This window comes from Amblyraja radiata, chromosome 2, assembly GCF_010909765.2.
Source record: "Amblyraja radiata isolate CabotCenter1 chromosome 2, sAmbRad1.1.pri, whole genome shotgun sequence".
In the NCBI taxonomy this organism is placed as follows: Eukaryota; Metazoa; Chordata; class Chondrichthyes; order Rajiformes; family Rajidae; genus Amblyraja; species Amblyraja radiata.
The window spans coordinates 7782403-7807813 of NC_045957.1; the positions used below are offsets into that span (position 1 = coordinate 7782403).

Genomic DNA, 25411 nt, shown 5'->3' on the forward strand with positions numbered 1-25411 from the left:
GAGATCATGCAAACTCCACACAGGAAGCAACCGAGGTCAGGATCGAACCCAGGCGCTGAGAGGCAGCAGTTCCAGTGGTTGCACCACTGTGGTGCACAAAGTGGTGAAAGGAAGATTTCAACACGTAACCTTCTGACACATTTTTTACCCAATTTCTTAGCTGATCAAGGAGTAAAATTCACCCGAGAGAGAATAAGAGAAAGGGAAGCTGGGAAACTACACAGATAAAGCCTGCTTTCATGTGTAACACTTACCAATTCAACCTGTGATGCAGTCTGTTTTTTCTTCTGCTCATTCTTCTGATTCTTTTTAAATGCTTGAAGTGCCAACTCATGATCGCAATGGTGATGCTCCATTTCATCCTGTAGAAAATGTGCACGCTGCTATGATATTTTCCACTATAGGTTCCTTCTCCCTTCCCCTCCCATCTGAAGCAAGTACTTGGTTGCCCTCTCAAATAGCACGGATTCAACTGATGCATTCCCTAGTTATTAGGAAGTTGTCCCACCCACTGGACATCAACAGAAAGAAAAGAGGGAATGAGGAAAAGATGCGAGACGTCCCTGAATATAATATGGCAATAACTGCCCTGGTGAATCATGAGAGAGAGAGAGAGAGAGAGAGAGAGTGCGAATAAGAAAGTAGGGAAAACCCAGGAAAACTCTCCAGCTTCTCTCCGAACATCCGATTTTACTCTTCAGATCCCAGATCAAGCTGAATCATTTCCACCCTGTATTTATAAGAAAGAACTGCAGATGCTGGAAAAATCGAAGGTAGACAAAAAACACTTAGTGGATGAGGCAACATCTGTGAAGAGAAGGAAATGGTGACGTTTCGGGTCAAGACCCTTCTTCAGACTGAAGAAGGGTCTCGACCCGAAACGTCACCAATTCCTTCGCTCCATAGATGCTGCCTCACCCGCTGAGTTTCTCCAACATTTTTTGTCTACTTCCACCCTGTATGTAGTTTTGCCTTTCAGTAATGATCTTCATCATATTAGTGATGTTGTAATTATGCTACTGAAGCAGTAAAATATGAGTTTAAGTTTAACCATCTAGAAATAGAAAGTGAACATAAAGCAGTCAATCTTTTTGCAAAAGCCCAAGTGATCACAAATGTCCTTTGGGGAATGATACATTCTCAGCTCCATGTTAAGTCTACACCAATACTTGCAGCTATATTCTACAATGGCTTGGCAGGCGTTCAGGCGTGAGGAGCTGGCCTTGAAAAAATGGAAAGTGTTTTTTTTTAAACTTCTTAAAGTGATTAAATAAAATGTACCTGATGGCAGTACACATCGTGCAAAGATATGGAAGAGTGGAAGTGTTGGTGAGGTTGTTTCTCTTTACTCAGTTTAAAAGTACTTAAAAAAAATAAAGCGACTTACATCATCTTTGATTAATATTCCAAATAGCTTTTCCATCACAAAGAATATATAGATGCCTCCAAGAACAGCCAACAGCTTCCAGATGTGAGGGGGTGCCGAGTGTTGAGGACCATTGCTGTGAGAGTGTAAACCAAGAAACTGAAAGAAACAGGCAAAGAAAACATATCTTTAGAACGAACAGGCCATTCAACCCATTAGGCCATTGTGTGTGTTACACTATCCTCTTTTGCCCTTCATTATCTAATTCCTTCAATTGCTACTTCACACTTCTCCTTTGGCCTTAAGGGCCTGTCCCACTTGGACGTCATTTGCGTGCCACGCAGATGGCGCGCAAAGTTTTGGTATATCCCAAAATCCTGAGGCTCGCGCGCGGCCGCGCATCACTGCCTACGTCACCACGCATCATGCGCACATCACGTGTGCGGCATGAGGCATAAATGATGCAGCATAAATTACGCGCAAATGACGCCCATGGGACAGGCCCTTTCTCTTTCACTTATGCATTTAATGACAGTTCATTGAGGTAGAGTTGCACAATCTAGAGACTCACTGAGTAAAGACATTTCCAACAAACTCCCAATTACTGAAGACCATGGACTTGTTTTTTCTAGATGTGCATTTTTGACATGAAGGTGCCAGTCAGCATATTGTTCCTTGCTGTTGTGGCTGTGGCAGATCATCATCCTATAAGCTGCTTAAACTATTTACGGGCCTGACTGTCTAACTCAATTGATACCTTCATTATTTTAATTTTAGTAATCTTTTTGTAGCATTAAAACTTCTAAGAGTGTGAAATTATTTTATTTTACTTTTTAGAGGTACTGGTACGCTGTACTGCCAAGTATTGCCAAAAAATAGCACTGTTGCTAATAATCTAAAGATTTATTTGTTAATAATCTAAACAAAACCGCAGCAATCTCATCTCTTGACTCTCTCAATAACCGGGGAGAGATCCCATCAAGCCCTGGGGGCCTATCAACTTTAATATTCTTTAAGCGCCCAAACACCTTGCCTTCTTTGATATCAACATGCCAGAGAATATCAGTATGCCCATGTATTATTTTACTGCATAGAACTGTACAGAAGGTGGACACAAAGTGCTGGAGTAACTCAGCGGGTCAGGCAGCATCTCTGGAGAAAAAGAATGGGTGATGTTTCAGATCGGGACCCTTTTTTTAGGTCCCGACCTGAAATCTCACCCATTCTTTTTCTCCAGAGGTGCTGCCTGACCTGCTGAGTTACTCCAGCACTTTGCGTCTATCTTCAGTGTATACCAGCATCTGCTGTTCCTTTCCACGCATAGAACAGTACAGCACAAGAACAGGCTTTTTGGTCACAATGTCTGTGCCAAACATGATGCCAAGACCAACTCTTAATTGCCTACATGTGATTCGTATCCCCCCAACTCCTGCATATCATGGCTAATCTTCTTTCTCAATAATATAATTCCACTGTCTTCCCCTGATGCTTTTTGGTTCTAGAAATCAATCTCCTTGAATCAACATGGTCTCCACAGATCTCTGCCTTCTCACAAGTTATTGAGAGTGTCAAGCGACAAGATGGCTGCGGTTTTGACAGATTTAGCCAACGGCAACATTTTGCAGGTATGAGGAACAGCCAGTGTTGTTCCACTGTTTAAGATGGGCAGCGGCAACAAAGGGCAACAAAGACAAACCAGAAAATTGTAGGCCGGTGAACATCACATTAGTGGTAAACGTATTGGAAAAGTTCTTAGGGACAAGATCTACTCGCACCTGAAAAAGCATAATCTTATTAGGGATAGCCTTGTATCAGGTAGATCGTGTCTAATAAATGATTAAGTTTTTTGAGTGGATGACAAAGATGATTGAGGTATATGGAGCAGTGATGTTGTACTTTATTAAAGCTTTATCTTGACTATATTAAAGCTTTCAACAAGGTCTGTTATGGTAAGCTGATCCAGAGATCAGGCATTGAGATCCGTGGAGATTTAATAGATTTGATTCTAAATTGACTTGGCCATAGAAGACAGAGGGGAGTGGTGGAGGGACGTTATTCTGGCTGGAGGTCTGTGACCAGTGGACTTTCACAAAGATCAATGCTGGGACTGTTGTGTGGATGATTTTGATGAAAATGTAGATGGGCTAATTAGTAAGATGACATAAAAACTAGAGGAATAATGGAATGTGAGGAAGGTTTTCACAGAATTCACGGTGGCGCAGTGGTGGAATTGCTGCCTTAAGGGCCTGTCCCACTTGGCCGTCATTTACGCGACCTCATCGTCGCGTTGAGATGTACGGGCAGTGTGTGGGCGGCGCGGGACGTCGCATGGAGAAGCGCTGAGGGGTATGGAGTTGCGCACGGTATCGCGCGGTGCTGCAGGATTTTGTAGGGCACAAAATCTTCGCGCACCTCCGGCAAGATGTATCGCGTATGCACGCGGGCGTATTGTGGTCGCACGCAGACGTGCTGACCTCGTACATGTAGCGTGTGGTGACGCGTGATTACATCACCGTGCGCCGCTGCGCGCCGCCCTTACGGCCACAATGAGAAAATAATTACGCAGTAAGCATCAATGCTTTCAGAGTAATGCCCTCAGTAACAACTTAATAATGATTTTTGAAACATACTTAGTTAAGGATGTTTCAAAAGTTAACATCCAGGTAAGGATTGCAGATTTTAAATTCTAAAAGAACACTAGTAACCAAATTAGTTGTTTTTTTAAATAACCACCAATAATTTTACTAACACCATTTAAAAAAAAATTTGCAAACTAATTCTTAAGCTGGGTTGAAACCCTCAAACTGCTATAATGGAGTACAATTTTATGTTTGTTGGGAGTAATTCAGAAAGTTTAAAAGTAAATTAATTTTTCCAGCAAACAATAATATTATCAATGTTTCACAAATGATGTCATTATGCTGACTAATTCTACTTGCAGAGCAGATAAAAATATTTGAAGGCGCATGATGACAGGTGATGACACGCGCGACCGTCGCACGACTGTCGCGTGTCTGTCACTACCGGCCTGTCGCGTAAATGACAGCCAAGTGGGACAGGCCGTTTACAGCAAATGCCGGAGACCCGGGTTCGATCCTGACTACGGTTGCTGTCTGTAAGGAGTTTGTACGTTCTCCCCGTGTCCTGCATGGGTTTCCTCCGAGATCTTCGGTTTCCTTCCACACTCCAAAGACGTACAGGTAAGTAAGTTAATTGGCTTGGTAAATGTAAAAATTGTCCCTAGTGTGTGCAGGATAGTGTTCGTGTATGGGGATCGCTGGTCGGCGCGGATTCCGGTGGGCTGAAGGGCCTGTTTCCACGCTGTATCGCTAAAACTAAAACTAAAACCAAGATACAGACCAGTTGGAAATGTGAGCAGGTAAATGGCAAATAAAGTTTAATCTGGACTGAAGAAGGCTTCGACCAGAAACGTCACCCATTCCTTCTCTCCAGAGATGCTGTCTGTCCCTCTGTGTTACTCCAGCATTTTGTGTCTATCTTTAATCTGGTCAAATATGGATATGACTTTGGGTGATCAAATTAAGGGAAGATTTATACACTAAATGGCAGGATCCTTAGGAGCACTGATGTACAAAGAGATCTTTGGGAGAAAGTCGAAGGTAGACAAAAATACTGGCAAAACTCAGGGTGAGGCAGCATTTATGGAGCAAAAGAAATAGGCAACGTTTCGGGTCGAGACCCTTCTTTAGACAGGAGAAAACCCATGGCCTCCTGAAAGTGCAACACAAATAGATAGAGTGAAAATGTAAATAGATAGGAATGGTTAGGAGAGGTTTAATTTCCAATGCTCTCACCGTGGGTATAAGATGCAGCACAGCATCACCAGTGAGTGACCCCACAGCCAGACTTACAAACGCCTGTATGACATACTGGTAAGCAGTGGTACAGCTGGTGAACAGAACGACCACGATCCCAACCACTGCACAAAGGCTGACAAGCAACGTTGCAATTGATCCATAAATATATCCTGGAAAATATGAAGTTGGAAAATTAACAATTCACAAAGGTTAAAAGTGATTATTAGCACCTTTGAGAGTGTAATTCTCTCCTTCCAAGGTACTCTTTCCTGTCAAGGTATTCTTTTCTCTTTTTATTCAGTTTTTCCAACCTCGTATCAGTTTACATCCCATCCAAGATGTTCCAAAACACTTTTTAGTGAGGCCGAGGTTCACCTGCACCTCTTCCAACCTCATCTACTACATCCGATTTTCCCAATGTGGCCTCCTGTACTAGTCTCGGCGAGACGAAGCATAAACCAGGTCTATGCATTCGGTATTGGAGTACCGAATACTTGCATTCGGTACGCCATGGTCCACTGGATCTCCCGGTTGCTGAACATTTTAACTCCCAACAGTATGAACATTGAATTACCCAGTTTCAAGTTATAACACAATTACTATCCCCTCTTTCATACCTCGGTTGAGTATTGGAGCAAAAAGGTCCATCTACAGTTGTACAGGGCCCTAGTGAGACCACACCTGAAGTATTGTGTGCAGTTTTGGTCTCCAAATTTGAGGAAGGACATTCTTGCTATTGAGGGTGTGTAGCGTAGGTTCACAAGGTTAATTCCCGGGATGGCGGGACTGTCATATGCTGAGAGAATGGAGTGGCTGGGCTTGTACACTCTGGCGTTTAGAAGGATGAGAGGGGATCTTATTGAAACATATGAGATTATTAAGGGTTTTGACACTCTAGAGGCAGGAAACATGTTCCCGATGTTGGGGGAGTCCAGAACCAGGGGCCTCAGTTTACGAATAAGGGGTAAGCCATTTAGAACGGAGATGAGGAAACACTTTTTCACACAGCGAGTTGTGAGTCTGTGGAATTCTCTGCCTCAGAGGGCGGTGGAGGCCGGTTCTCTCGATGCTTTCAAGGGAGAGCTAGATAGGGCTCTTAACGATAGCGGAGTCAGGGGATATGCGGAGAGGCAGGAATGTGTGTACTGGTTTGGGGATTATCACCATTGAATGGTGGTGTTGGCTCGAAGGGCCGAATGGCCTACTCCTGCATCTATTATCTTTTGTCTATTGTCAAGTTATTTATCCCCCCTCTTTCCTCATCCCTCTCTCCGGCTTTACAGTTCACTCCTTATCTGCCACCCGTTTGTCTCTCGCCTTTGTCGCTTATTCCGTTAACACCCAATTCTTAAAAAGACACCCTGTTGGGGTAACTCAGCAGGTCTAGCAGCATCTCTGAAGGATGAGAATATGTGACGTTTTGGATGGAGATTCTTCTTCAGACTTCAGTCTTCAACACGTGTAAGGTGGAGAAGGTCTGAAACATCGTCTCTTCATGTCCTGCAGAGATGCTGCCTGTCCCACTGAGTTACTCCAGCACTTTGTGCCTTTTTTGTGAACCAGCATCTGCAGCCTCTTGTGTCAACATAAAACTGTCTTAATGAAGCAATGAGCAGAGAGGGCCCTCATCCTATTGTTTGGAAATGAGTCATAGTCAAACAAAAGAGAAACAAGCCTTTCGGCTCAACTTGACCATACCAACCGAGATGCCCCATCTAAGCTACAACTGTTTGCCCATGTTTGGTCCATATCCCTTTCTTATCCATGTATCTGAGCAAATATTATCATGGAATCTCCATCAGAGAGTGCTACAGCATCTTAGTTTTAAGCATCTCATCTCTTCAGAAAAATGGCATCTCCAACAATGCAGAACTCCATAAGTATTGAATTAGATTACATGCTTTGTGATCTAAAGCAAGACTTGACACAAACTCTCTAAACCTGAGTCATTGGTCACACCAAGATGTCTATCACATACATATGTGACATTAATGAGAAAAGTTACAGTCATTTGCTGGAGGGCTTACTTTCAGCAGTGGTCAGCTGAAACTGCTGCCGGCCTGTGCCTGGATGTGTTCTGGTGCAGGCTCCACTCAGAAGTTGCTGGATTAATGCAGGGCTCAGCTGAACAAAATCACTCTGGGAAATCATGCCGTTGGCCGCAATCTGATGGATGATCATTATTTCACTGGAGCTAAAACATTTCTACAGAAGGGAAAAGAAGAGAACCCTGCTGTTAGACATTTCAATCAACATTCTAAATAAAACTTAGAGGCACAAGGGCCTAGTAGAGTTGCTGCTACGATTAGGAAATAATGAAGCACAGCATTAATTTAGCAATTTTGCTCCTTATTGTAGATTCATTACCAGAATACACGTGTGTGTGCTCTTCATCCACTCAAACAACTATTTTAGCGGAAGACATTAGAATCAGGTAGCATCTTTGAAGAGTAATGGAGAGAGACAGACCCCTTCTTCAGAATGAAAAAGTGTCTCTACTCTAACCATTATTAGCCCATTTCATCCACAGATTCTACCTGACCTGCTCAGTTCCTCCAGCAGTTTGTTTTTTTTACTCACAATTTCAGCATCTGCACTCTCGTGTGTATCCAATTCTTTTATTCCCTTTGAATGTATCAAGTCAAGTCAAGTCAAGTTTATTTGTCACATGCACATACGAGATGTGCAGTGAAAGAATATCAGTTTGATTATTCTTGAATATAGAAGTATGGAGGTCATGTTGCAGTTGTACTGAGTATAGAAGTTGGGAGGTCATGTTGCAGTTGTATAAGACATTGGTGAGGCCGCATTTAGAGTATTGCGTTCAGTCCTGGGCACCATGTTATAGGAAAGATGCTGTCAAGCTGGAAAGGGTACAGAGTAGATTTACAAGTTTGTTGCCAGGGCTAGAGGGCCTGAGCTATTTGCAGAGGTTGGGTAGGCTGGGACTCTATTCCTTGGAGTGCAGGAGGGTGAGGGATAATCTTATTTAGGTGTAAAAAATCATGGGAGGATTGGGTAAATGCACAGGGTCTCTTGCCCAGAGAAGGAGAATCAAGGACCAGATGACATAGGTTCAAGGTGAAGGGGGAAAGATTTAATAGGAATCTGAGGGGTAACTTTTTCACACAAAGGGTGTTGGATGTATGGAACAAGCTGCCAGAGGAGGTAGTTGAGGCTGAACATTTAAGAAGCTTTTAGACAGGTACATGGATAGGACAGATTTGGGGGGATATGGATCAAGCGCAGGCAGGTGGGACGTGTAGCTGGTACATGCTGGCCGGTGTGGGCAAGTTGGGTCAAAGGGCCTGTTTCCACATTGTATCACCCTATGACTCTATGACGGGCCTGTTTCCAGGCTGTATCCCTCTATGACTATGGCTCAAGTTCAAGTTCAAGTTTACATTTATTGTCACATGCACCAATTGCTACAGTGAAATTTGGGTTACCATACAGCAGGCACGTGCCATCAGGGTGGGCAAGGTAGGCACTGCCTACCCTGACTAAAATTATAAAATGGTAATTACTAAATATAAATAGTAACGGCATGGGAGAATTATGCCTATCTAAGAGCATAGGCATAAGAGGTAGGCATAATTCTCCGTGCCTTTCATCCGCAGCACTTGTAACCCTTGAAGGTCTGTGCAGCCCACGTGCCGTCAGCGCTGCCTGAAGCCGTCAATTTCAAGCGGGGCTGAAGGCAGCTGAAATTCTGTTTCAGCGCTGGTTTCTTGGCGGGGTTTTCAAATATGGATTGTCATTATTTTAAGTGTATCTTAGGAAACAAAGAGAGAAGAATGGAGTTCGTGTACCGATAATGTGGTAAGTACGTTTTGTGTATATGTTTTTAAATACCGTATTTCCTGGGGTGTGGGGGTGGGGGGGAGAGTTCCTTTCACAGATCCTTAAATTCCGACAGCGCGATTGAGGTTACTCGGCTGTGGGAATTTAAGGATTTGCAGGAAGCGGTTGACATGAGCGAGCGGCAGGTGAGAGATGTTCAGACGGAGAGCACTGCCAGAGGTGAGCGGGCCGGCAGAAGGCACTGAAGTGGCGGCCAGTTCTGCTGTCGGCTCCCGGCGGCCGCTCGCAGCCACCCGAGCTGCTTCTATCCCCGGTTACAATGTGGTTGCTCCGCGCCCGGAGCGCCACGGCAGCGGTGAGTGGGTGAGTTACTGGCTTTATCCCCGACCCCCTCCTTCTCAACACTCCTGCCCTCCCCTCAACGTTACGCCTGGCACAGACTCTCCTGAAAGGAACTCTCCCCCCAATTGGTCCCTTGAACACCATCTCCAGTTTAAATTCCATTTGGAATATTTTGGAGGACCAAGAACCAAGAACAAGTGTTGTCATTCAATTAGATGACAACTGATTCAACTTTTCCCTGTGCTCCCGTTTTTCCCACCTTCTCTCCACCTGCCATCATCCTTCACCCCCCCACCCATTCAGTAATTCAGAATAAAGGAGACTTGGAAGCATTGGGCAAATTGAATTGTTACTGCCTTTATTTTTATTTTTTACGGCAGAACAATCTGCGCATGTGCGTTTTTTTGTTTTTTTTTAAAGCCGGCTGACTGCCTACCTTGAGTAATTACTCACGGCACGTGCCTGCCATACAGCCATACGAATAAAAAAAGAACACAACACACGATAGAATTTAACATAAACATCCCCACACAGCGGAATCAACGTTTCCCACTGTGAGGGAAGGCACCAAAGTTCAGACATCTTCCTTACTCTTTGTTGTTCACCCGCGGTCGGGGTTCTTATTTTCTGATTCTGTTTGTCCTGACATTAATTTCAGTTATTTCTGTAGAGCTGAACTATATATGGCACCCACTCGTTTTGGTTCTCCAAATAAGATAAAAGCTTTAGTAAATATTTCTGCCCGAAATACTCTTCCTCTTCAATCTACAAAAGCACATTATAGTACAGCGATGCCCTCTGGTGGTAAGATATTGGTTCTTTGGGTTTAAGAAGGAACTGCAGATGCTGGAAAATCGAAGGTAGACAAAAGTGCTGGAGAAACTCAGCGGGTGCAGCAGCATCTATGGACCTTCGCTCCATAGATGCTGCTGCACCCGCTGAGTTTCTCCAGCACTTTTGTCTACCGTTGGTTCTTTGGGTTCCAAGTAGATAGACATACGGATATAGAGGGATAGGGATGATGTGCAGGCAGAGGAGAATAATTTAGCTTGCCATCATGTTTGGCAAGGACATCATGGACCTGTACCAATGCTACACTGTTTTATATTCTGTATAGATCCTAACTCAACTTTACCTGACTCAACTACCAGGTTATTAAAATGGTAAACATTTTGGGCAGTGAACATCCCCCACTTGAACCAAGTACGCCTGAAATCATTTATCTATGAAATCATTTCACGCAGGGAAATAAAAAATAAAATAAATGCTGGAAGAACTCAGCAAGTCAGGCAGCATCTGTGGAGAGAGGAATAGAATGAACAGTTCAGGAAGGATTCTGATGAAAAAACCATCAACGTGAAACGTTCACTACTATTCCCAGCTGTTATGTTGCGACGGAACCATCCTTCTGCAACCAGAGCAGTCCTGAAGTACTATCTACTGTACCTCATCGGGGATCCTCGGACTATCTTTGATCGGACTTTACTGGCTTTACCTTGCACTCAGTGTTATTTCCTTATCATGTATCTGATGTATCCTGTCCTCTTTACACATCCCTCCTCCAGCTTTACATTTCACTCCTCCTCTCTGCTTACCTGACACCCTTTCGTCACCATTTTACCTCTGATCTTTGTCACTAATTCCATCCATCTGGCAATCAGCCCTATCCCCCCCTTGCCTCTTTACCTATATCCACCTTTCACTTGCCTGGCTTTATCCTGCACCTTCCCCCCACCTCTCTTTTCTAGCTTTCTCATCTTACCTCCACCAGTCTGAAGAAGGATCCCAACCTAAAACGCCATCTGTCCATTCCCTCCACATATGTTGCCTGACCCACTGAGTTCCCCCAACACTTTGTGTTTGTGCTTCCTTTCAACTAATTGTCTTTCTAATGCTTGCTGTGCCTGCCTGATTACACGTGTTTCAGTAACCAGTGCACACAGATCCCTCTGCATATCATTTTGCACTATTTAAAAAGGCAATTTTTTTGCCCCTGCCAAACAATTAACTTCACACTTTTCATTTTAATTTCTACTTACACCAGCTCGTAAGTACTGTAGTCTGCATTGATTGTAATTTCTACATGTGGAAACCAAGGAAGAGTTGTTGTGTTGTGAACACATTGGAAATCCTGCCCTAGGTTTCATCGCTTGAACCCAGGGGTAGTGAAACCAATTGCAACAGCCTTTATTGACTTGGCTCAGGGACCATACAACTGGAACTTGATCATTCCACATTGTGAAACCAGTTGGGCCAGGGGTTTCCCTGATAAGCCAGGTTTCCCTGATAAGCCTGGTTTCAATAGGACGTGATATCATAGAATAACTCATATCATGGAACCCTGATGCAGCTCAGGCTGGATGTCCTGAGGGTCGGTCAGTAACAATTGGTAAAAGAGAATTGCTGTAAGGTGTGTAACATTACCATGTTCCAGGTAGTATTCTCCTTCTCCTCCTGGTTATGATTTGCCAGCCGATGGGAACTATGGTCATGCTCTTCCTCGTGTTCATGACCTTGTTCACTTTCACTCTCTTGCCCGTGACCTTCACTATGCCCGTGGTCTGGATCTTCTTGGTTATCATGAGCTAAACCAATTTTACTCATCAAGTCTTCAAGTTCTGAAATGAAAGGAGGAAGCCTTGGCATTTATGTAGTTCCACCGTCCACCACTTGATTCAGAATTCCTGTTCCTCCCACCAAGCCCACACTGTAAATTTTCCCCATCCCCACAAATGTACAAAACAATTCCAATTGTTCTTTGGTAAACTAGACCATGATAATGCAAGACAAAGTAAACAAGTTTCAGCCCGAAACGTTGCCTATTTCCTTCGCTCCATAGATGCTGCCGCTAAGGGTTTCAGCCCGAAACGTTGCCCGTTTCCTCTGCTCCATAGATGCTGCCGCTTTAAGGGTTACGGCCCGAAATGTTGCCCATTTCCTTCGCTCCGTAGATGCTACCGCACCCGCTGAGTTTCTCCAGCACTTTTGTCTACCTTCAATTTTCCAGCATCTGCATTTCCTTTTTAAACAAGTAATCAGTCCAACCTTGTTAATGCAATGCCCATAGTGGTTTGGTGCTGTGGTATGGTTGTGTTTAGTGTTATGCAGGATGGTTCAGGAGCCAAATGATTGCTGGGAAGAAGCTACTCAAGGAGGTCATGGCTCTCAGCCTCGTGTAAGTTCTACTGGAAAAAGAATGTGACCAGGGTGGTATGGGTCTTAGATGATTTCCGTTGCTTTTGTGAAGTAGCACCTCCTGTAGATTCCTTTGACAGTGGGGAAGTCAGTACCTGCGATGGACCAGGCAATGTCCACCACTTTCTGCTGCCTCCTTCTTTCCTGGGATCAAGACAGAGTGAATGTCGAGAAGATGGGGGAGTCCTGAGGTGGATTTCTAATCAGTGACGAAAGGAAAGGACAGGGCACGAAGATGGACCTCAGAAATGTTGTCGCAGCCATCATTTTATTGAACAGCAGCAGGTCTCAATGGGCTGAAGAGCCTACTCCTGATCTTGCCTCTCATGGACATTGCAGAAGTCTGCACTGCAATGTGAAAATGAAGATGTCCGCTTTTAATGCGATAGACCCAAGTTGCAGTTGCATCCCCAGCTCTAGTCTCCCTGCCCAATGCCTCTACTCAGGCCACTAGCAAAAGAAAAGCAGAATAGAGAATGTTTTCCTTACCTGTTCTGGTGAAGTTCCTGGATTCATTATGGTACATGTGAAAGATAAAGTTAAGGAAGTACTCAGGCCCTGGCAATAGGTGCTGGAGGATGCAGTCGCCTCGTAAGACGTGGTAAAGGACTACAGCAGAAAAGTGGCCAACATTAATTCCTGCCATTCCGTTGGACACCAATTCATACTCTTCTAAGATTTGAGTTGAGTTGACACAGGGCTGGAGGTTAAAATAAATTAATTATCAAACATATCTAGTAACTAAACACCTTCTAACAGCCTATACTTCTTCCTCGTTCATGTTTTCTCCCCAAACCTTTCCCAACAGTTTCTAGTGTTCCCTTTCTCCATCGTCTTGTCACTGATACTAAAAGAGAATCGAATAGATGTACAAGAATTGCAGCCGATGGAGAAAGGGCCAGTGGGTGGCGGTGGTGAGTTGCTCTGAACAGGGTTATGGCCCTGTCCCATGATGCGAGTTCATTCACGTGCTCTCCCGTGTTTAAAAAAAAATCAAACTCGTGGTAAGCACAGAGAATGAGCGTAGCGGGTACGTCGGAGCTCAGGGGCGTCTCTTAGCGGCTCGTAACGCTAACGGCAGGTACTCGAGAAGACTCGCTAACAGCAGGTAAGCTCGGGAAGACTTGTGAAGATTTTTCAACATGTTGAAAAATGTCCATGAGAGCCCCGAGTACCCACAAGCGGCCATTACCGTAAATCTCCTAGTTCGAATCAGGGCAAACTCGGGAGAACTCTTGGAATGAACTCATACAGTGGGACAGGGCTTTTAGGGTAGGGGTTAGGGTTAGGGTGAGTTGCTCCGAACAATGCCATTATGAACAGGAAGGGCCAAATGGGCTCCTGTGCAGCACTCACAATATACATCACTAGAGTCAGGAGTGGTTCCAGACGATTGGACAATTGCCAATATTACTCGACTGCACAAGAAGGGAGCAAAGCAGAATAGTGGGAACTATTGGCCGGTTAGTCTGGCTTCAGTGGTTGGTAAGAATTTAGAGTGCATTATGAAGGACGAGGTTACAGAATACTTAGAAGTTCATGATTAAATAGGCCAAAGTCAGCATGTGAAAGGGAGATCTTGATGACGTATCTGCTGGAATTCTTTGCAGAAGTAAATAGCAGGACAGACAAAGGAGAGTCAGTGGACGTTGTTTACCTAGATTTTCAGAAAGTTTTTGATAAGTTTCCACACGTGAGGCTGCTGAGGAAGATGAGAGCCCACGGTATCAAAGGGCAAATACTGGCATGGATATCAGGTTGGCTGGATGGCAGAAGGCAGAGCGGGATAAAGGGGGCTTTTTCTGGTTGGCCGCCAGTGACTAGCGCAGTTCCGCAGGGGTCGGTGCTGGGGCCACTGCTCTTCACATTGTATATTAGTCATTTGGATGAGGGGGTTGGAGGCTTTGTGGCCAAGTTTGCAGATGATACAAAAATAGGTGGAGGGGCAGGTAGTGTAGAGAAAGCAGGGACTCTGCAGAAGGACTTGGACAGGTTGGGAGAGTGGGCAGAGAAGTGGCGGATGGAATATAGTATGGCACAGTGTGAAGTCATGCATTTTGGTAGTAGGAATAAAGTTGTAGACTATTTTCTAAATGGGGAGAGAATCCAGAAATCGGAGGTGCAAAGGGACTTGGGAGTGCTGGTGCTGGTGCAGCACTCCCAAAATCTGCAAGTCAAATCAGTAGTAAAGAAAGCAAACGCAATGCTAGCATTTATTTCAAGAGGGCTTGCATACAAAAACAGAGATGTAACGCTGAGGCACTATAAGTTGCTGGTCAGGCCGCATTTGGAGCAATTTTGGGCACCATATCTGAGGAGAGGGTCCAGAGGAGTTTGACAAGAATGATCCCAGGAATGAGTGGGTTAGCATATGATGAGCGTTTAACGACACTGGTCCTCTACTGGTTGGAATTGAGAAGGATGAGGGGGAACCTCATTGAAACTTAGCGAACAGTGAAAGGCTTGGATAGTGTGGATGTGGAGAGAATATTTCCACTGGTGGGAGAGTCTAAGATTAGAGATCATAGCCTCAGAATTAAAGATTGGTCCTTTAAGAAAGAGACGAGGAAGAATTTCTTTAGTCAGAGGAATCTGTGGAATTATTTGCCACAGAAGGCTGTTAGATTGTAGATTAGTACATGTGTCAGGGCTCATGGGGAGAAGTCAGGAAATGGAGAGAGAAATAGATCACCCATGATTGAATGGCAGAGTGGACTTGATGGGCCGGTTGGCCTAATTCTGTAACTCAACTATGACCTTATGATAGATCAAATTGATTTGCATCTTGACAAATTAATATGGACATTTCCCTGGATTAAAATTATGACATTTATTTTTTGCCCTACTTCAGACGTGACCTGTCTAGCAATGCAATGGTGATGAACCTGATCCAACTTTTTGTACTATTCAGGTCAATGGCATCTGCGTGATCAATAACCCATCCACTTACAAAACATCTTTTTACTTGGCATTGGTTCATTGTAGGTATTAGTTCATTATTGTCGTGTTTTCCGAGATACAGTGAATAACTTTGTTTACGATGCCCGGACACTAATTTGATCGGAATGTTGCTTGCATTGGAGGGGAGGGGGGATATCAGCTACAGGGAGAGGTTGGACAGACTTGGATTGTCTTCACTGGAATGATGGAGATTGAGGGGAGATCTGATGGAAGTAATGCGTGTAAAATTATGAGAGGCATAGCTAGGGTAGACAGTCAGAATCTATTTCACAGCATGGGAAAAAAATCAAATATTGGAGAAGGTGAGGGGGGCAGGGCTTAAAGGAAATGTGCGGGGCAGTTTTTTTTACATAGAAGGTGGTGGGTGCATGGAACACGCTGCCAGGGTTTGTGGTTGGGGCAGTGGCATTTAACAGGATTTTGGATTGTCATACGTATATGCAAGGAATGGAGGGATATGGATTGTGAAGGTAATGAAGGTTCACCAGACTGATTCCTGGGATGTCAGGACTTTCATATGAAGAAAGACTGGATAGACTCGGCTTGTACTCGCTAGAATTTAGAAGATTGAGGTGGGATCTTATAGAAACTTACAAAATTCGTAAGGGTTGGACAGGCTAGAGGCAGGAAACATGTTCCCTACGTTGGGGGAGTCCAGAACCAGGGGCCACAGTTTAAGAATAAGGGGTAGGCCATTTAGAACGGAGATGAGGAAACACTTTTTCTCACAGAGTTGTGAGTCTGTGGAATTCTCTGCCTCAGAGGGCGGTGGAGGCAGGTACTCTGGATACTTTCAAGAGAGAGCTAGATAGGGCTCTTAATGATAGCGGAGTCCATTCCCTTAACAATCTTATATGTTTCAATAAGGGATTAATTTTGAATTAAAAGCAAAAAAGAAACATGCTGGAAGGATATGCTCAACATGTCAGACATCAGCTGAAAAGCAGGGTGAAGGTTTCAGGTCAACGACTTCTCATGGCTGCTTGGAAAAGCTGGATGGAGATAAGCAAGATTTACAATGCAGATACAATGGGTGTGGTGGAGGAAATAAAAGTGAAGGGCTGATAAGGTGGAGAATAGGAGACGTTAAATGTCAAAAGGGGGGAAATAGCGCATGGTGAAGGAGGAACAAATAATGCTAGTAAAGTGAATTGTGGAGGAGGAGTTGTAAATGAGAGAGGCCATGGTGCCTGCCACTAAGCAACCACGAAGCTAGCGTGTGGCGTTGATCTTCCAACCTACCTCAATGCAGATTTTACAGTTTTTTACCTGCACTGTCTCTGTAATGCTATCACATTGTATTCTGCATTCTGGTATTTTGTCTCTTTACGCTACCTGTTGCACTTGTGTTTGGAGAAACAAGGAACTGCGGGTGCGGGTCTACAACAAAAAAACCCACAAAGTGCAGGAGTATAAAGGCAGATCAGGCAGCATCTCTGGAGAACGTGGCGAGGGTGACGTTTTGGGTCGAGGTTTACTCGGAGATTTACGGTAATGGCCACTCGTCGGTACTCGGGGCTCTCGTGGACATTTTTCAACATGTTGAAAAATCTTCACGAGTCTTCCCGTGCTTACCTGCCGTTAGCGAGTCTTCCCGAGTACCTGCCGTTAGTGTTACGAGCCGCTAAGAGACGTCCCCGAGCTCCGACGTACCCGCTACGTTCATTCTCCGTGCTTACCACGAGTTTGATTTTTTTTAAACTCGGGAGAGTTCTTTGAATGAACTCGTACAGTGGGACAGGGCTTTAAGAGTGTTTGATTGTCATATGTACATTTTTCAGCTCTTCGACACTATACTGACGCACAGAGTTTATCCCAATCCCTACTAGTTTTCCCTGCAGCCTATTTCTCCCTACATTCCCATCAACTCCCCAAATTCGTGCACATATGGCGTATAGTGTATCCAACCTGTGGCCATTTACCCTACCAATGCGCCGAGCTTTAAGACGTGGGAGGAAACCGGAGCACCCCGGGAAAAACCCACGCAATCACAGGAGATTGCGATCGAAACAGAGCCTCTGAAGCCATGAGGCAGCAGCTCTATCCGCCGCACCGCAGTTGCACTTAGATTGATGAGCTTTCTCCCTCTCGTAAAATACTAGAGTCATAACAGGCCCTTTGGCCCAACTCATCCATGCTGACCAAGATGCCCCATCTAAGCCAGTCCCATTTACCTGCATGTGGCCCACATCCCTCTTAACCTTTCCCAACCATGTTCCTGTCCAAATGGCTTCAACTGCTATTGTACCTGCCTCAACTACCTCCTCTGTCAGCTTGTTCCATATAACTCCACTCTGTCTGGAAACGTTACTCCTCAGGTTCTGGTTAAACCCTACCTCTCTCACTTTGAACCCATGCCCCCTATTTCTTGGTTTCCCTACCCTGGGACAAAGACTCCACACAATAATCCTATCAATGCACAATAATACACAATACAATTTATTTGTCACTTGAACCTCATGGAGGCTCAAATGAAATGTTGTTTCTGCAGTCATACACACATGAAAAAAAAGACCCAAGACACAACACAATTTACACAGACATCCATCACAGCGTATCTCCTCCTCGCTGTGATGGAAGGCAAAAAAACTTATCTCTCCCCTGCACTCCCCATTCCCCTCCCGATGTCAGAGTCAAAGTCCCCGGCGGGCGATGGCAATTGTCCCGCGGCCATTAAAGCCACGCCGGGCGATGCAAGGCCACGCTCTGGGTCTTGTTGGAGCCCCTGGCGGGCTCCAGCAAAGTCCCGCAGCCGTTGAAGCCGCGCCGGGCGGTGATGTAAGGCCCCGCTCCAGGTCATCCTCGACCCCGCGACTCGGGCGGGTGAAGTCGCCGTTGCAGAAGCCTCGAAAAGCGGTCTCCCACCAGGGACCCGCGGGCTCCCGATATTACTGTCTGCCAGACCTGCGGTAAGCCTCCGAATCCCCGGGGGCCGGGTCACAGCATATCTCTATTCCCCTCGTGATTTTTATACACCTAATCTTTGCTGGTTGCCTCACTCTGGTTGCAGTTGCTAATTAGTTTAGTGTGGTGCAGAGTTCGAGGTTATGCTGATAACACACAATTGAATGGTGAGGAACAGAGAAAGTGCCAAGTACTAGATCCTACCTACCTGACCCTTGGCCACTGTCAGATAGTTCTTTTGTATTTTCTGCAGTACTTCTTCCACCTGGTGAGAGGTGAGCTCATGGATTTGGCTTGTATCATTTGCCCTCAGTAGATTTTCTGCAAACACCATTGTTTCTTCCACCCACTTGTTGGACTGTATGTCCTGGCACACTCTCTGTGGGTCACTCAGGAAAAGCAGCAAGCCGGGAGCAACACGAAAAAAGTCATCCGATGTCAGTGTTCTGTTGTTGTTGCTGCTGTTCTTCCCATCAAATTCAAAAATATCATCAGCTGAAAAACACTGATTAGGAGAAAAGAGGTGGAAAAGAATTGTTAATAAATGATTTTTCAAAAGTGAAATTGTCATCTCCAATATATATATATATATATGTAGCCATTTACCCTACCAATGCGCCGGGCTTTAAGACGTGGGAGGAAACCGGAGCACCCCGGGCAAAACCCACCCAGTCACAGGAGACCGCGAACGAAACAGAACCTCCGAAGCCATGAGGCTTGATGGTGAGGGAATATCAGACCTTTACTGTAAATGAAACTTGAAGAATCTTATCAGATTCTAGAGACAGCAGCTGTGGGTGATCATATAGAGATGTATAAATTCATGAAGGGAATGAATAGGGTGAATGCACACTTTTGTGTGTGTGTGTAGGGGGATGTGTGTGTGTGGGCGCGTGTGTGCATGTGCCTGTGTGTGTATGTAGGGGTGTGTGTTTGTGTGTGTAGGGGGCCTGTGTGTGTGTCTGTGCGTATGTATGTGTGTGTTGGTGTGTAGGGGTGTTGGTGTGTAGGGGTGTGTGTGTGTGTTGGTGTGTAAGGCTGTGTGTGTTTGTGTGTTGATTAGTTCTGAGTATGGTGCCCTCTAGTTCAGACCAATTCAATTCAATTCAAGCACTTTGTTCATCCCCAAGGGGCAATTTAAAGGGCGCATCACAGTAGCTTTTTAAAAAAAAGAAAGGGCCACAAACAACGTAACGAAGAGACAAACATTCAAAGCTACTCTCTGCACCGACCGGTCGACCGCACGAGCAGTGACCCGGCAAGGATTGGGTTGTCAGCAGCGATACAATAATAAAGAACACACAAACTGTAACACAAACATCCACCACAGCATTCATCACTGTGGTGGAAGGCACAAAAATTTGGCCAGTCCTCCTCCATTTTCCCCTGTGGACAGGACCAGAGTCAGTCCAGGATCGGCTCTTCCTCACCGGAGACCGCGGCTTTAGATTGTTGTAGGCCGCAGGCCGGCGGTCAAGATTTAAAGTCCCCGCCGCAGCCAAAAGCACCGTAGACTGCAGGGCCGGCGGTCGAAGCTCCCCTCCAGGGGTGATGGTAAGTCCATGCCGGCCCCGCAGTAGAAGTTGGCCGCGGGCCCGGCAGTGATGGCTTCTTCTTCCCCCGGGTCCCCCACGAGGGATCCCGGGCTGTAGACGCCGCACCAGCTGGAGCTCTGCAGACCGCGACTTCAGGCTGCGACTTCAGGCTGCCGGCTACCCCGGGCCAGCGAAACGGAGCGCTCCCCTCCAGCGAGCCCCAGCGAGGGTTCACCCGCTCCACAACGAGAGTCTACGCTGCGCCCGCCGCTGAAGCCCCGGGCGCGTCTCCGGGAAAGGCCGCGCCGATCCTTGATGTTAGGCCACGGGGGAGGCGACCTGGAAAAAGTCGCCTCTCCATGGAGGAGGCGACCGAAGCGGTTTCCCCCTTACCCCCCCACACCACCCCCCCACACAAAACACACAAAGAAACATTAAATACACACTTTAAAACATACTAAAAAATAAAAAAAAGTTGAAAAAACTGACGCGCTGCTGACATGGCTGCTGCCAGAACAGCGCCCCCGGAGACCATCAGGTCTGGTGTGTGTGAGCTGGTGTGTGCTGGAGCTGGTCTGCTGTGTGAGCTGGAGCTGGTCTGGTGTGTGTGCTGTGTGTGTTGGAGCTGGTCTGGTGTGTGAGCTGGTGTGTGTTGGAGCTGGTCTGGTGTGTGAGCTGGTGTGTGTTGGAGCTGGCCCCGTGTCTGATACACAGAGACTCGGGAACAAGGTAGCTGGTGTGTGATGCCCTTATGTGGACTCCCTTTAAAGTTTGAAGTCTATGTCTGAAGACGGGTCTCAAGCCGAAACGTCACCCATTCCTTCTCTCCAGAGGTGCTGCTTGTCCTGCTGAGTTACTCCAGCTTTTAAACTCACCAGATTCACAGTAATGTTCAAAAAGTGAAATAAAAGTGTGTGCGGGCCATTAATTGGTGTAATATCCAATAGTCTGGGATATCTGGCTGGCCAGCACCACCAAAGCCTTGATGGTGAGGGAACAGACCTTTACTGTAAATGAAACCTTTGAAGAATCTTATCAGATTCTAGAGACAGCAGCTGTGGGTGATCATATAGAGATGTATAAATTCATGAAGGGAATGAATAGGGTGAATGCACACTTTTGTGTGTGTGTGTAGGGGGATGTGTGTGTGTGGGCGCGTGTGTGCATGTGCCTGTGTGTGTATGTAGGGGTGTGTGTTTGTGTGTGTAGGGGGCCTGTGTGTGTGTCTGTGCGTATGTATGTGTGTGTTGGTGTGTAGGGGTGTTGGTGTGTAGGGGTGTGTGTGTGTGTTGGTGTGTAAGGCTGTGTGTGTTTGTGTGTTGATTAGTTCTGAGTATGGTGCCCTCTAGTTCAGACCAATTCAATTCAATTCAATTCAAGCACTTTGTTCATCCCCAAGGGGCAATTTAAAGGGCGCATCACAGTAGCTTTTTAAAAAAAAGAAAGGGCCACAAACAACGTAACGAAGAGACAAACATTCAAAGCTACTCTCTGCACCGACCGGTCGACCGCACGAGCAGTGACCCGGCAAGGATTGGGTTGTCAGCAGCGATACAATAATAAAGAACACACAAACTGTAACACAAACATCCACCACAGCATTCATCACTGTGGTGGAAGGCACAAAAATTTGGCCAGTCCTCCTCCATTTTCCCCCGTGGACAGGACCAGAGTCAGTCCAGGATCGGCTCTTCCTCACCGGAGACCGCGGCTTTAGATTGTTGTAGGCCGCAGGCCGGCGGTCAAGATTTAAAGTCCCCGCCGCAGCCAAAAGCACCGTAGACTGCAGGGCCGGCGGTCGAAGCTCCCCTCCAGGGGTGATGGTAAGTCCATGCCGGCCCCGCGGTAGAAGTTGGCCGCGGGCCCGGCAGTGATGGCTTCTTCTTCCCCCGGGTCCCCCACGAGGGATCCCGGGCTGTAGACGCCGCACCAGCTGGAGCTCTGCAGACCGCGACTTCAGGCTGCGACTTCAGGCTGCCGGCTACCCCGGGCCAGCGAAACGGAGCGCTCCCCTCCAGCGAGCCCCAGCGAGGGTTCACCCGCTCCACAACGAGAGTCTACGCTGCGCCCGCCGCTGAAGCCCCGGGCGCGTCTCCAGGAAAGGCCGCGCCGATCCTTGATGTTAGGCCACGGGGGAGGCGACCTGGAAAAAGTCGCCTCTCCATGGAGGAGGCGACCGAAGCGGTTTCCCCCTTACCCCCCCACACCACCCCCCCACACAAAACACACAAAGAAACATTAAATACACACTTTAAAACATACTAAAAAATAAAAAAAAGTTGAAAAAACTGACGCGCTGCTGACATGGCTGCTGCCAGAACAGCGCCCCCGGAGACCATCAGGTCTGGTGTGTGTGAGCTGGTGTGAGCTGGAGCTGGTCTGGTGTGTGTACTGGTGTGTGTTGGAGCTGGTCTGGTGTGTGAGCTGGTGTGTGTTGGAGCTGGTCTGGTGTGTGAGCTGGTGTGTGTTGGAGCTGGCCCCGTGTCTGATACACAGAGACTCGGGAACAATGTAGCTGGTGTGTGATGCCCTTATGTGGACTCCCTTTAAAGTTTGAAGTCTATGTCTGAAGACGGGTCTCAAACCGAAACGTCACCCATTCCTTCTCTCCAGAGGTGCTGCTTGTCCCACTGAGTTACTCCAGCTTTGAAACTCACCAGATTCACAGTAATGTTCAAAAAATGAAATAAAAGTGTGTGCGGGCCATTAATTGGAGTAATATCCAATAGTCTGGGATATCTGGCTGGCCAGCACCACCAAAGCCTTGATGGTGAGGGAACAGACCTTTACTGTAAATGAAACCTTTGAAGAATCTTATCAGATTCTAGAGACAGCAGCTGTGGGTGATCATATAGAGATGTATAAATTCATGAAGGGAATGAGTAGGGTAAATGCACACTTTTTCCCCCATGGTACAGAGAACGAGAGGCCATAGGTTTAAGGTGAGAGGGGAAAGATTTAATAAGAACCTGAGGGGCAACCTTTCCACACCAAGGGCGGTGAGTAGCTGCCAGCTGCCAGAAGAGATGTTTGAGGAAGGTACAATAACAACATTTAAAATGGACTTGGACAGGTACACGGGTAGGAAACGTTTAGGGGGAGACAGGGTCAAACGGGGACTGGCTTAGATGGGACATCTTTGTCAGGTTGGACATGTTGGGCCAAAGGTAGACACAAAATGCTGGAGTAACTCAGCGGGACAGGCAGAATCTCTGGAGAGAAGGAATGGGTGACATTTCGGGTCACATCAGTCTGAAGAAGGGTCTTGACCCGAAACGTCACCCATTCCTTCTCAGTCCTGCTGAGTTGTGTGTCTACCTTCGATTTAAACCAGCATCTGCAGTTCTTTCCGACACAGTTGGGTCAAAGGGCCTGGTTACGCACAGTATAACTCCATGATGCTAAATATGTGTGGGTATGTTCATACGCCTCTTTGTGAGTGTGTATTACTACTCGTGTGTGCATACTTTGTTTTTTATCTTGATCGAGGGTTGGGCTGCAAAGCCCTCACTTGTAGCCTGACTGTTTTTGGGAAGGTTGTGATGAACAGAATTCTTTATGCTCATGTATTTCCGCTGCTGTTGGGTAAGGAATTCCATGAGTTTAATGAGTTACAGGGAGAACAAACAAAGAATTTAATCCCCATCCCCACCCCCACCACCAACCCCAGGATTGGAATCGAGAACACACTGCCTGAGGGGGAAATGGAGGCAAAGCTTCCCACAACATTGATTAGATAAGCACTTGAATTGCCAAGGGCTGGCAAATGGGATTAGTGTAGAAGAATGTTTGATTTTCAGTACGGACATGGTGGGCTGAAGGGCCCGTTTCTGAGCGGCATGACTCAATGACTAAGCCACATCAGCCATCCGCAGAAAGGTCCCGCACCAAAACGTCGTCTGCCCGTTCCTTCCACAGATGCTGCTTGACCCACTGAGTTCTTCCAGAACTTTGTGTTTTGCACCAGGTTGCAGTATCGGCAGTCTCTTACATCTGTCTTAAGTAAAGGTTTTTGAGATATTTTACCACAGTAAATTCACTTGTTGGTAAATAACAGCAGGGATAGATACTAAAAGATTACTGCAAGCGTTAAAAATTGAAGTTCCAAGTTCCATGACCCGGCAGTGCGGCCTCAGCGGCCACAGGAGCCTCGGCAGCAGCAGGAGCCTCGATGGCAACAGGAGCCTCAGTGGCAACAGGAGCCTCAACAGCAGCAGGAGCCTCGGCGGCAACAGGAGCCACGCCAGCAGCAGGAGCCTCAGCGGCAACAGGAGCCTCGACAGCAGCAGGAGCCTCAGCAGCAGCAGGAGCCTCAGCGGCAGCAGGAGCCTCAGCAGCAGCAGGAGCCTCGGCGGCTGTGGGGCCTCCCGATCGTTCAGCGATCGATGAGCGTGAGGGGTGGGCGGGGCAGACAATGAGGACCCGGCGTGGGGGAGACCGCCGTGAGGGATGGTGGGAGAACCCGGTGTGGGGGAGGTGGGGAGCACTCTCGGTTTAGAATCCTCTTGCATGGGGATAAGCCTGCGTTTGTGTGTTTGTTGTGTTCGGTTAAGGCGCTGTGCACATGGCAGCCAGCCAACAGTCGCTTGTCTTTTTCGTTTTTGTCACTTTTAATTTAATTTCAATTTCAGGTTTTTTGCGTACCTTGTTGTGTGTTCTGACTGTTGGCAGACCAGTTTCCCTCCGGGGATGAATAAAGTTCTATTGTATTGTTAAAGGCTGGTTTTCTTTGAATTTTCAGGATTCCAGCAGTGAGAGTCTCTTGCGACTCCTGCTATCAACTTGCTCCATCCCTGCTGCCTAAAGTATATTTACAGGAAGACTACAGACTAGTATGATCGTCACTGAAGGGAACCCATTCGATCAAACATTGCCAGTACCTTTCACAGTTGCCAAGGTAAAGAATTGTTTATGACAGCATAACTTTTTTACTTCAGTTTATTGACTTTGTTTTAGTCGGATTTAAACCCACAAAGTCAAATTGCTATAGACCACAAAGTTAGTTAGGCATTAATCAGTGAAGGAAGTTAGCAGATTCCTATAAGCTCATTCATTGCTGCCACCAATTCAGTAATTACCTAAATCTTTTGGTGCATGGTTCGGGTCACATAAGGTTCACTCGCAAGTTACAGAGTTCGGCTAATAAATCTTTTGAACCATATCTCTTGCGAATGAGCTTCAACTTGGGAGAATCAGCAAAACTGCAGAATAAAACGACGTTGTATAACTTTTATCGATTCCCTGGAACAGATGATATCACTAATCCCGTGCGGGTGTTATTTTGAAGAACCATAACGAACTTGCCAAGGCAGACCTTGGGCTCGTGGACACGAATGCAATACCTTTATACTCTGTCGTCAAAGCTGTGTATCGAACAGCTGTTTGCCAGACACAAGGTTCTGCCTGTTAGACTCGATGTTCGACCTATGTCGTAAATTTTCTCTGCTGACACCATGCAGACTTGGGGTGGTAACCAAGTGAGGCAA

At 46.3% G+C, this 25411-nt stretch overlaps 1 protein-coding gene across 1 annotated transcript in view; it reads right to left on the bottom strand.

Annotated features, from left to right (window-relative positions):
- The window catches only part of slc39a4 (solute carrier family 39 member 4), a 52719-nt gene that overhangs the window by 12386 nt on the left and 14922 nt on the right, over window positions 1-25411 (bottom strand). The window contains exons 2-8 of the mRNA XM_033041674.1: window positions 18599-18895; window positions 13015-13225; window positions 11755-11948; window positions 7212-7389; window positions 5182-5354; window positions 1388-1525; window positions 255-362 (exon numbers count right to left, since the gene is read on the bottom strand). Of these exons, the coding sequence (XP_032897565.1) occupies window positions 255-362; window positions 1388-1525; window positions 5182-5354; window positions 7212-7389; window positions 11755-11948; window positions 13015-13225; window positions 18599-18895 (1299 nt within the window). The remainder of the gene's footprint in view (window positions 1-254; window positions 363-1387; window positions 1526-5181; window positions 5355-7211; window positions 7390-11754; window positions 11949-13014; window positions 13226-18598; window positions 18896-25411) is intronic.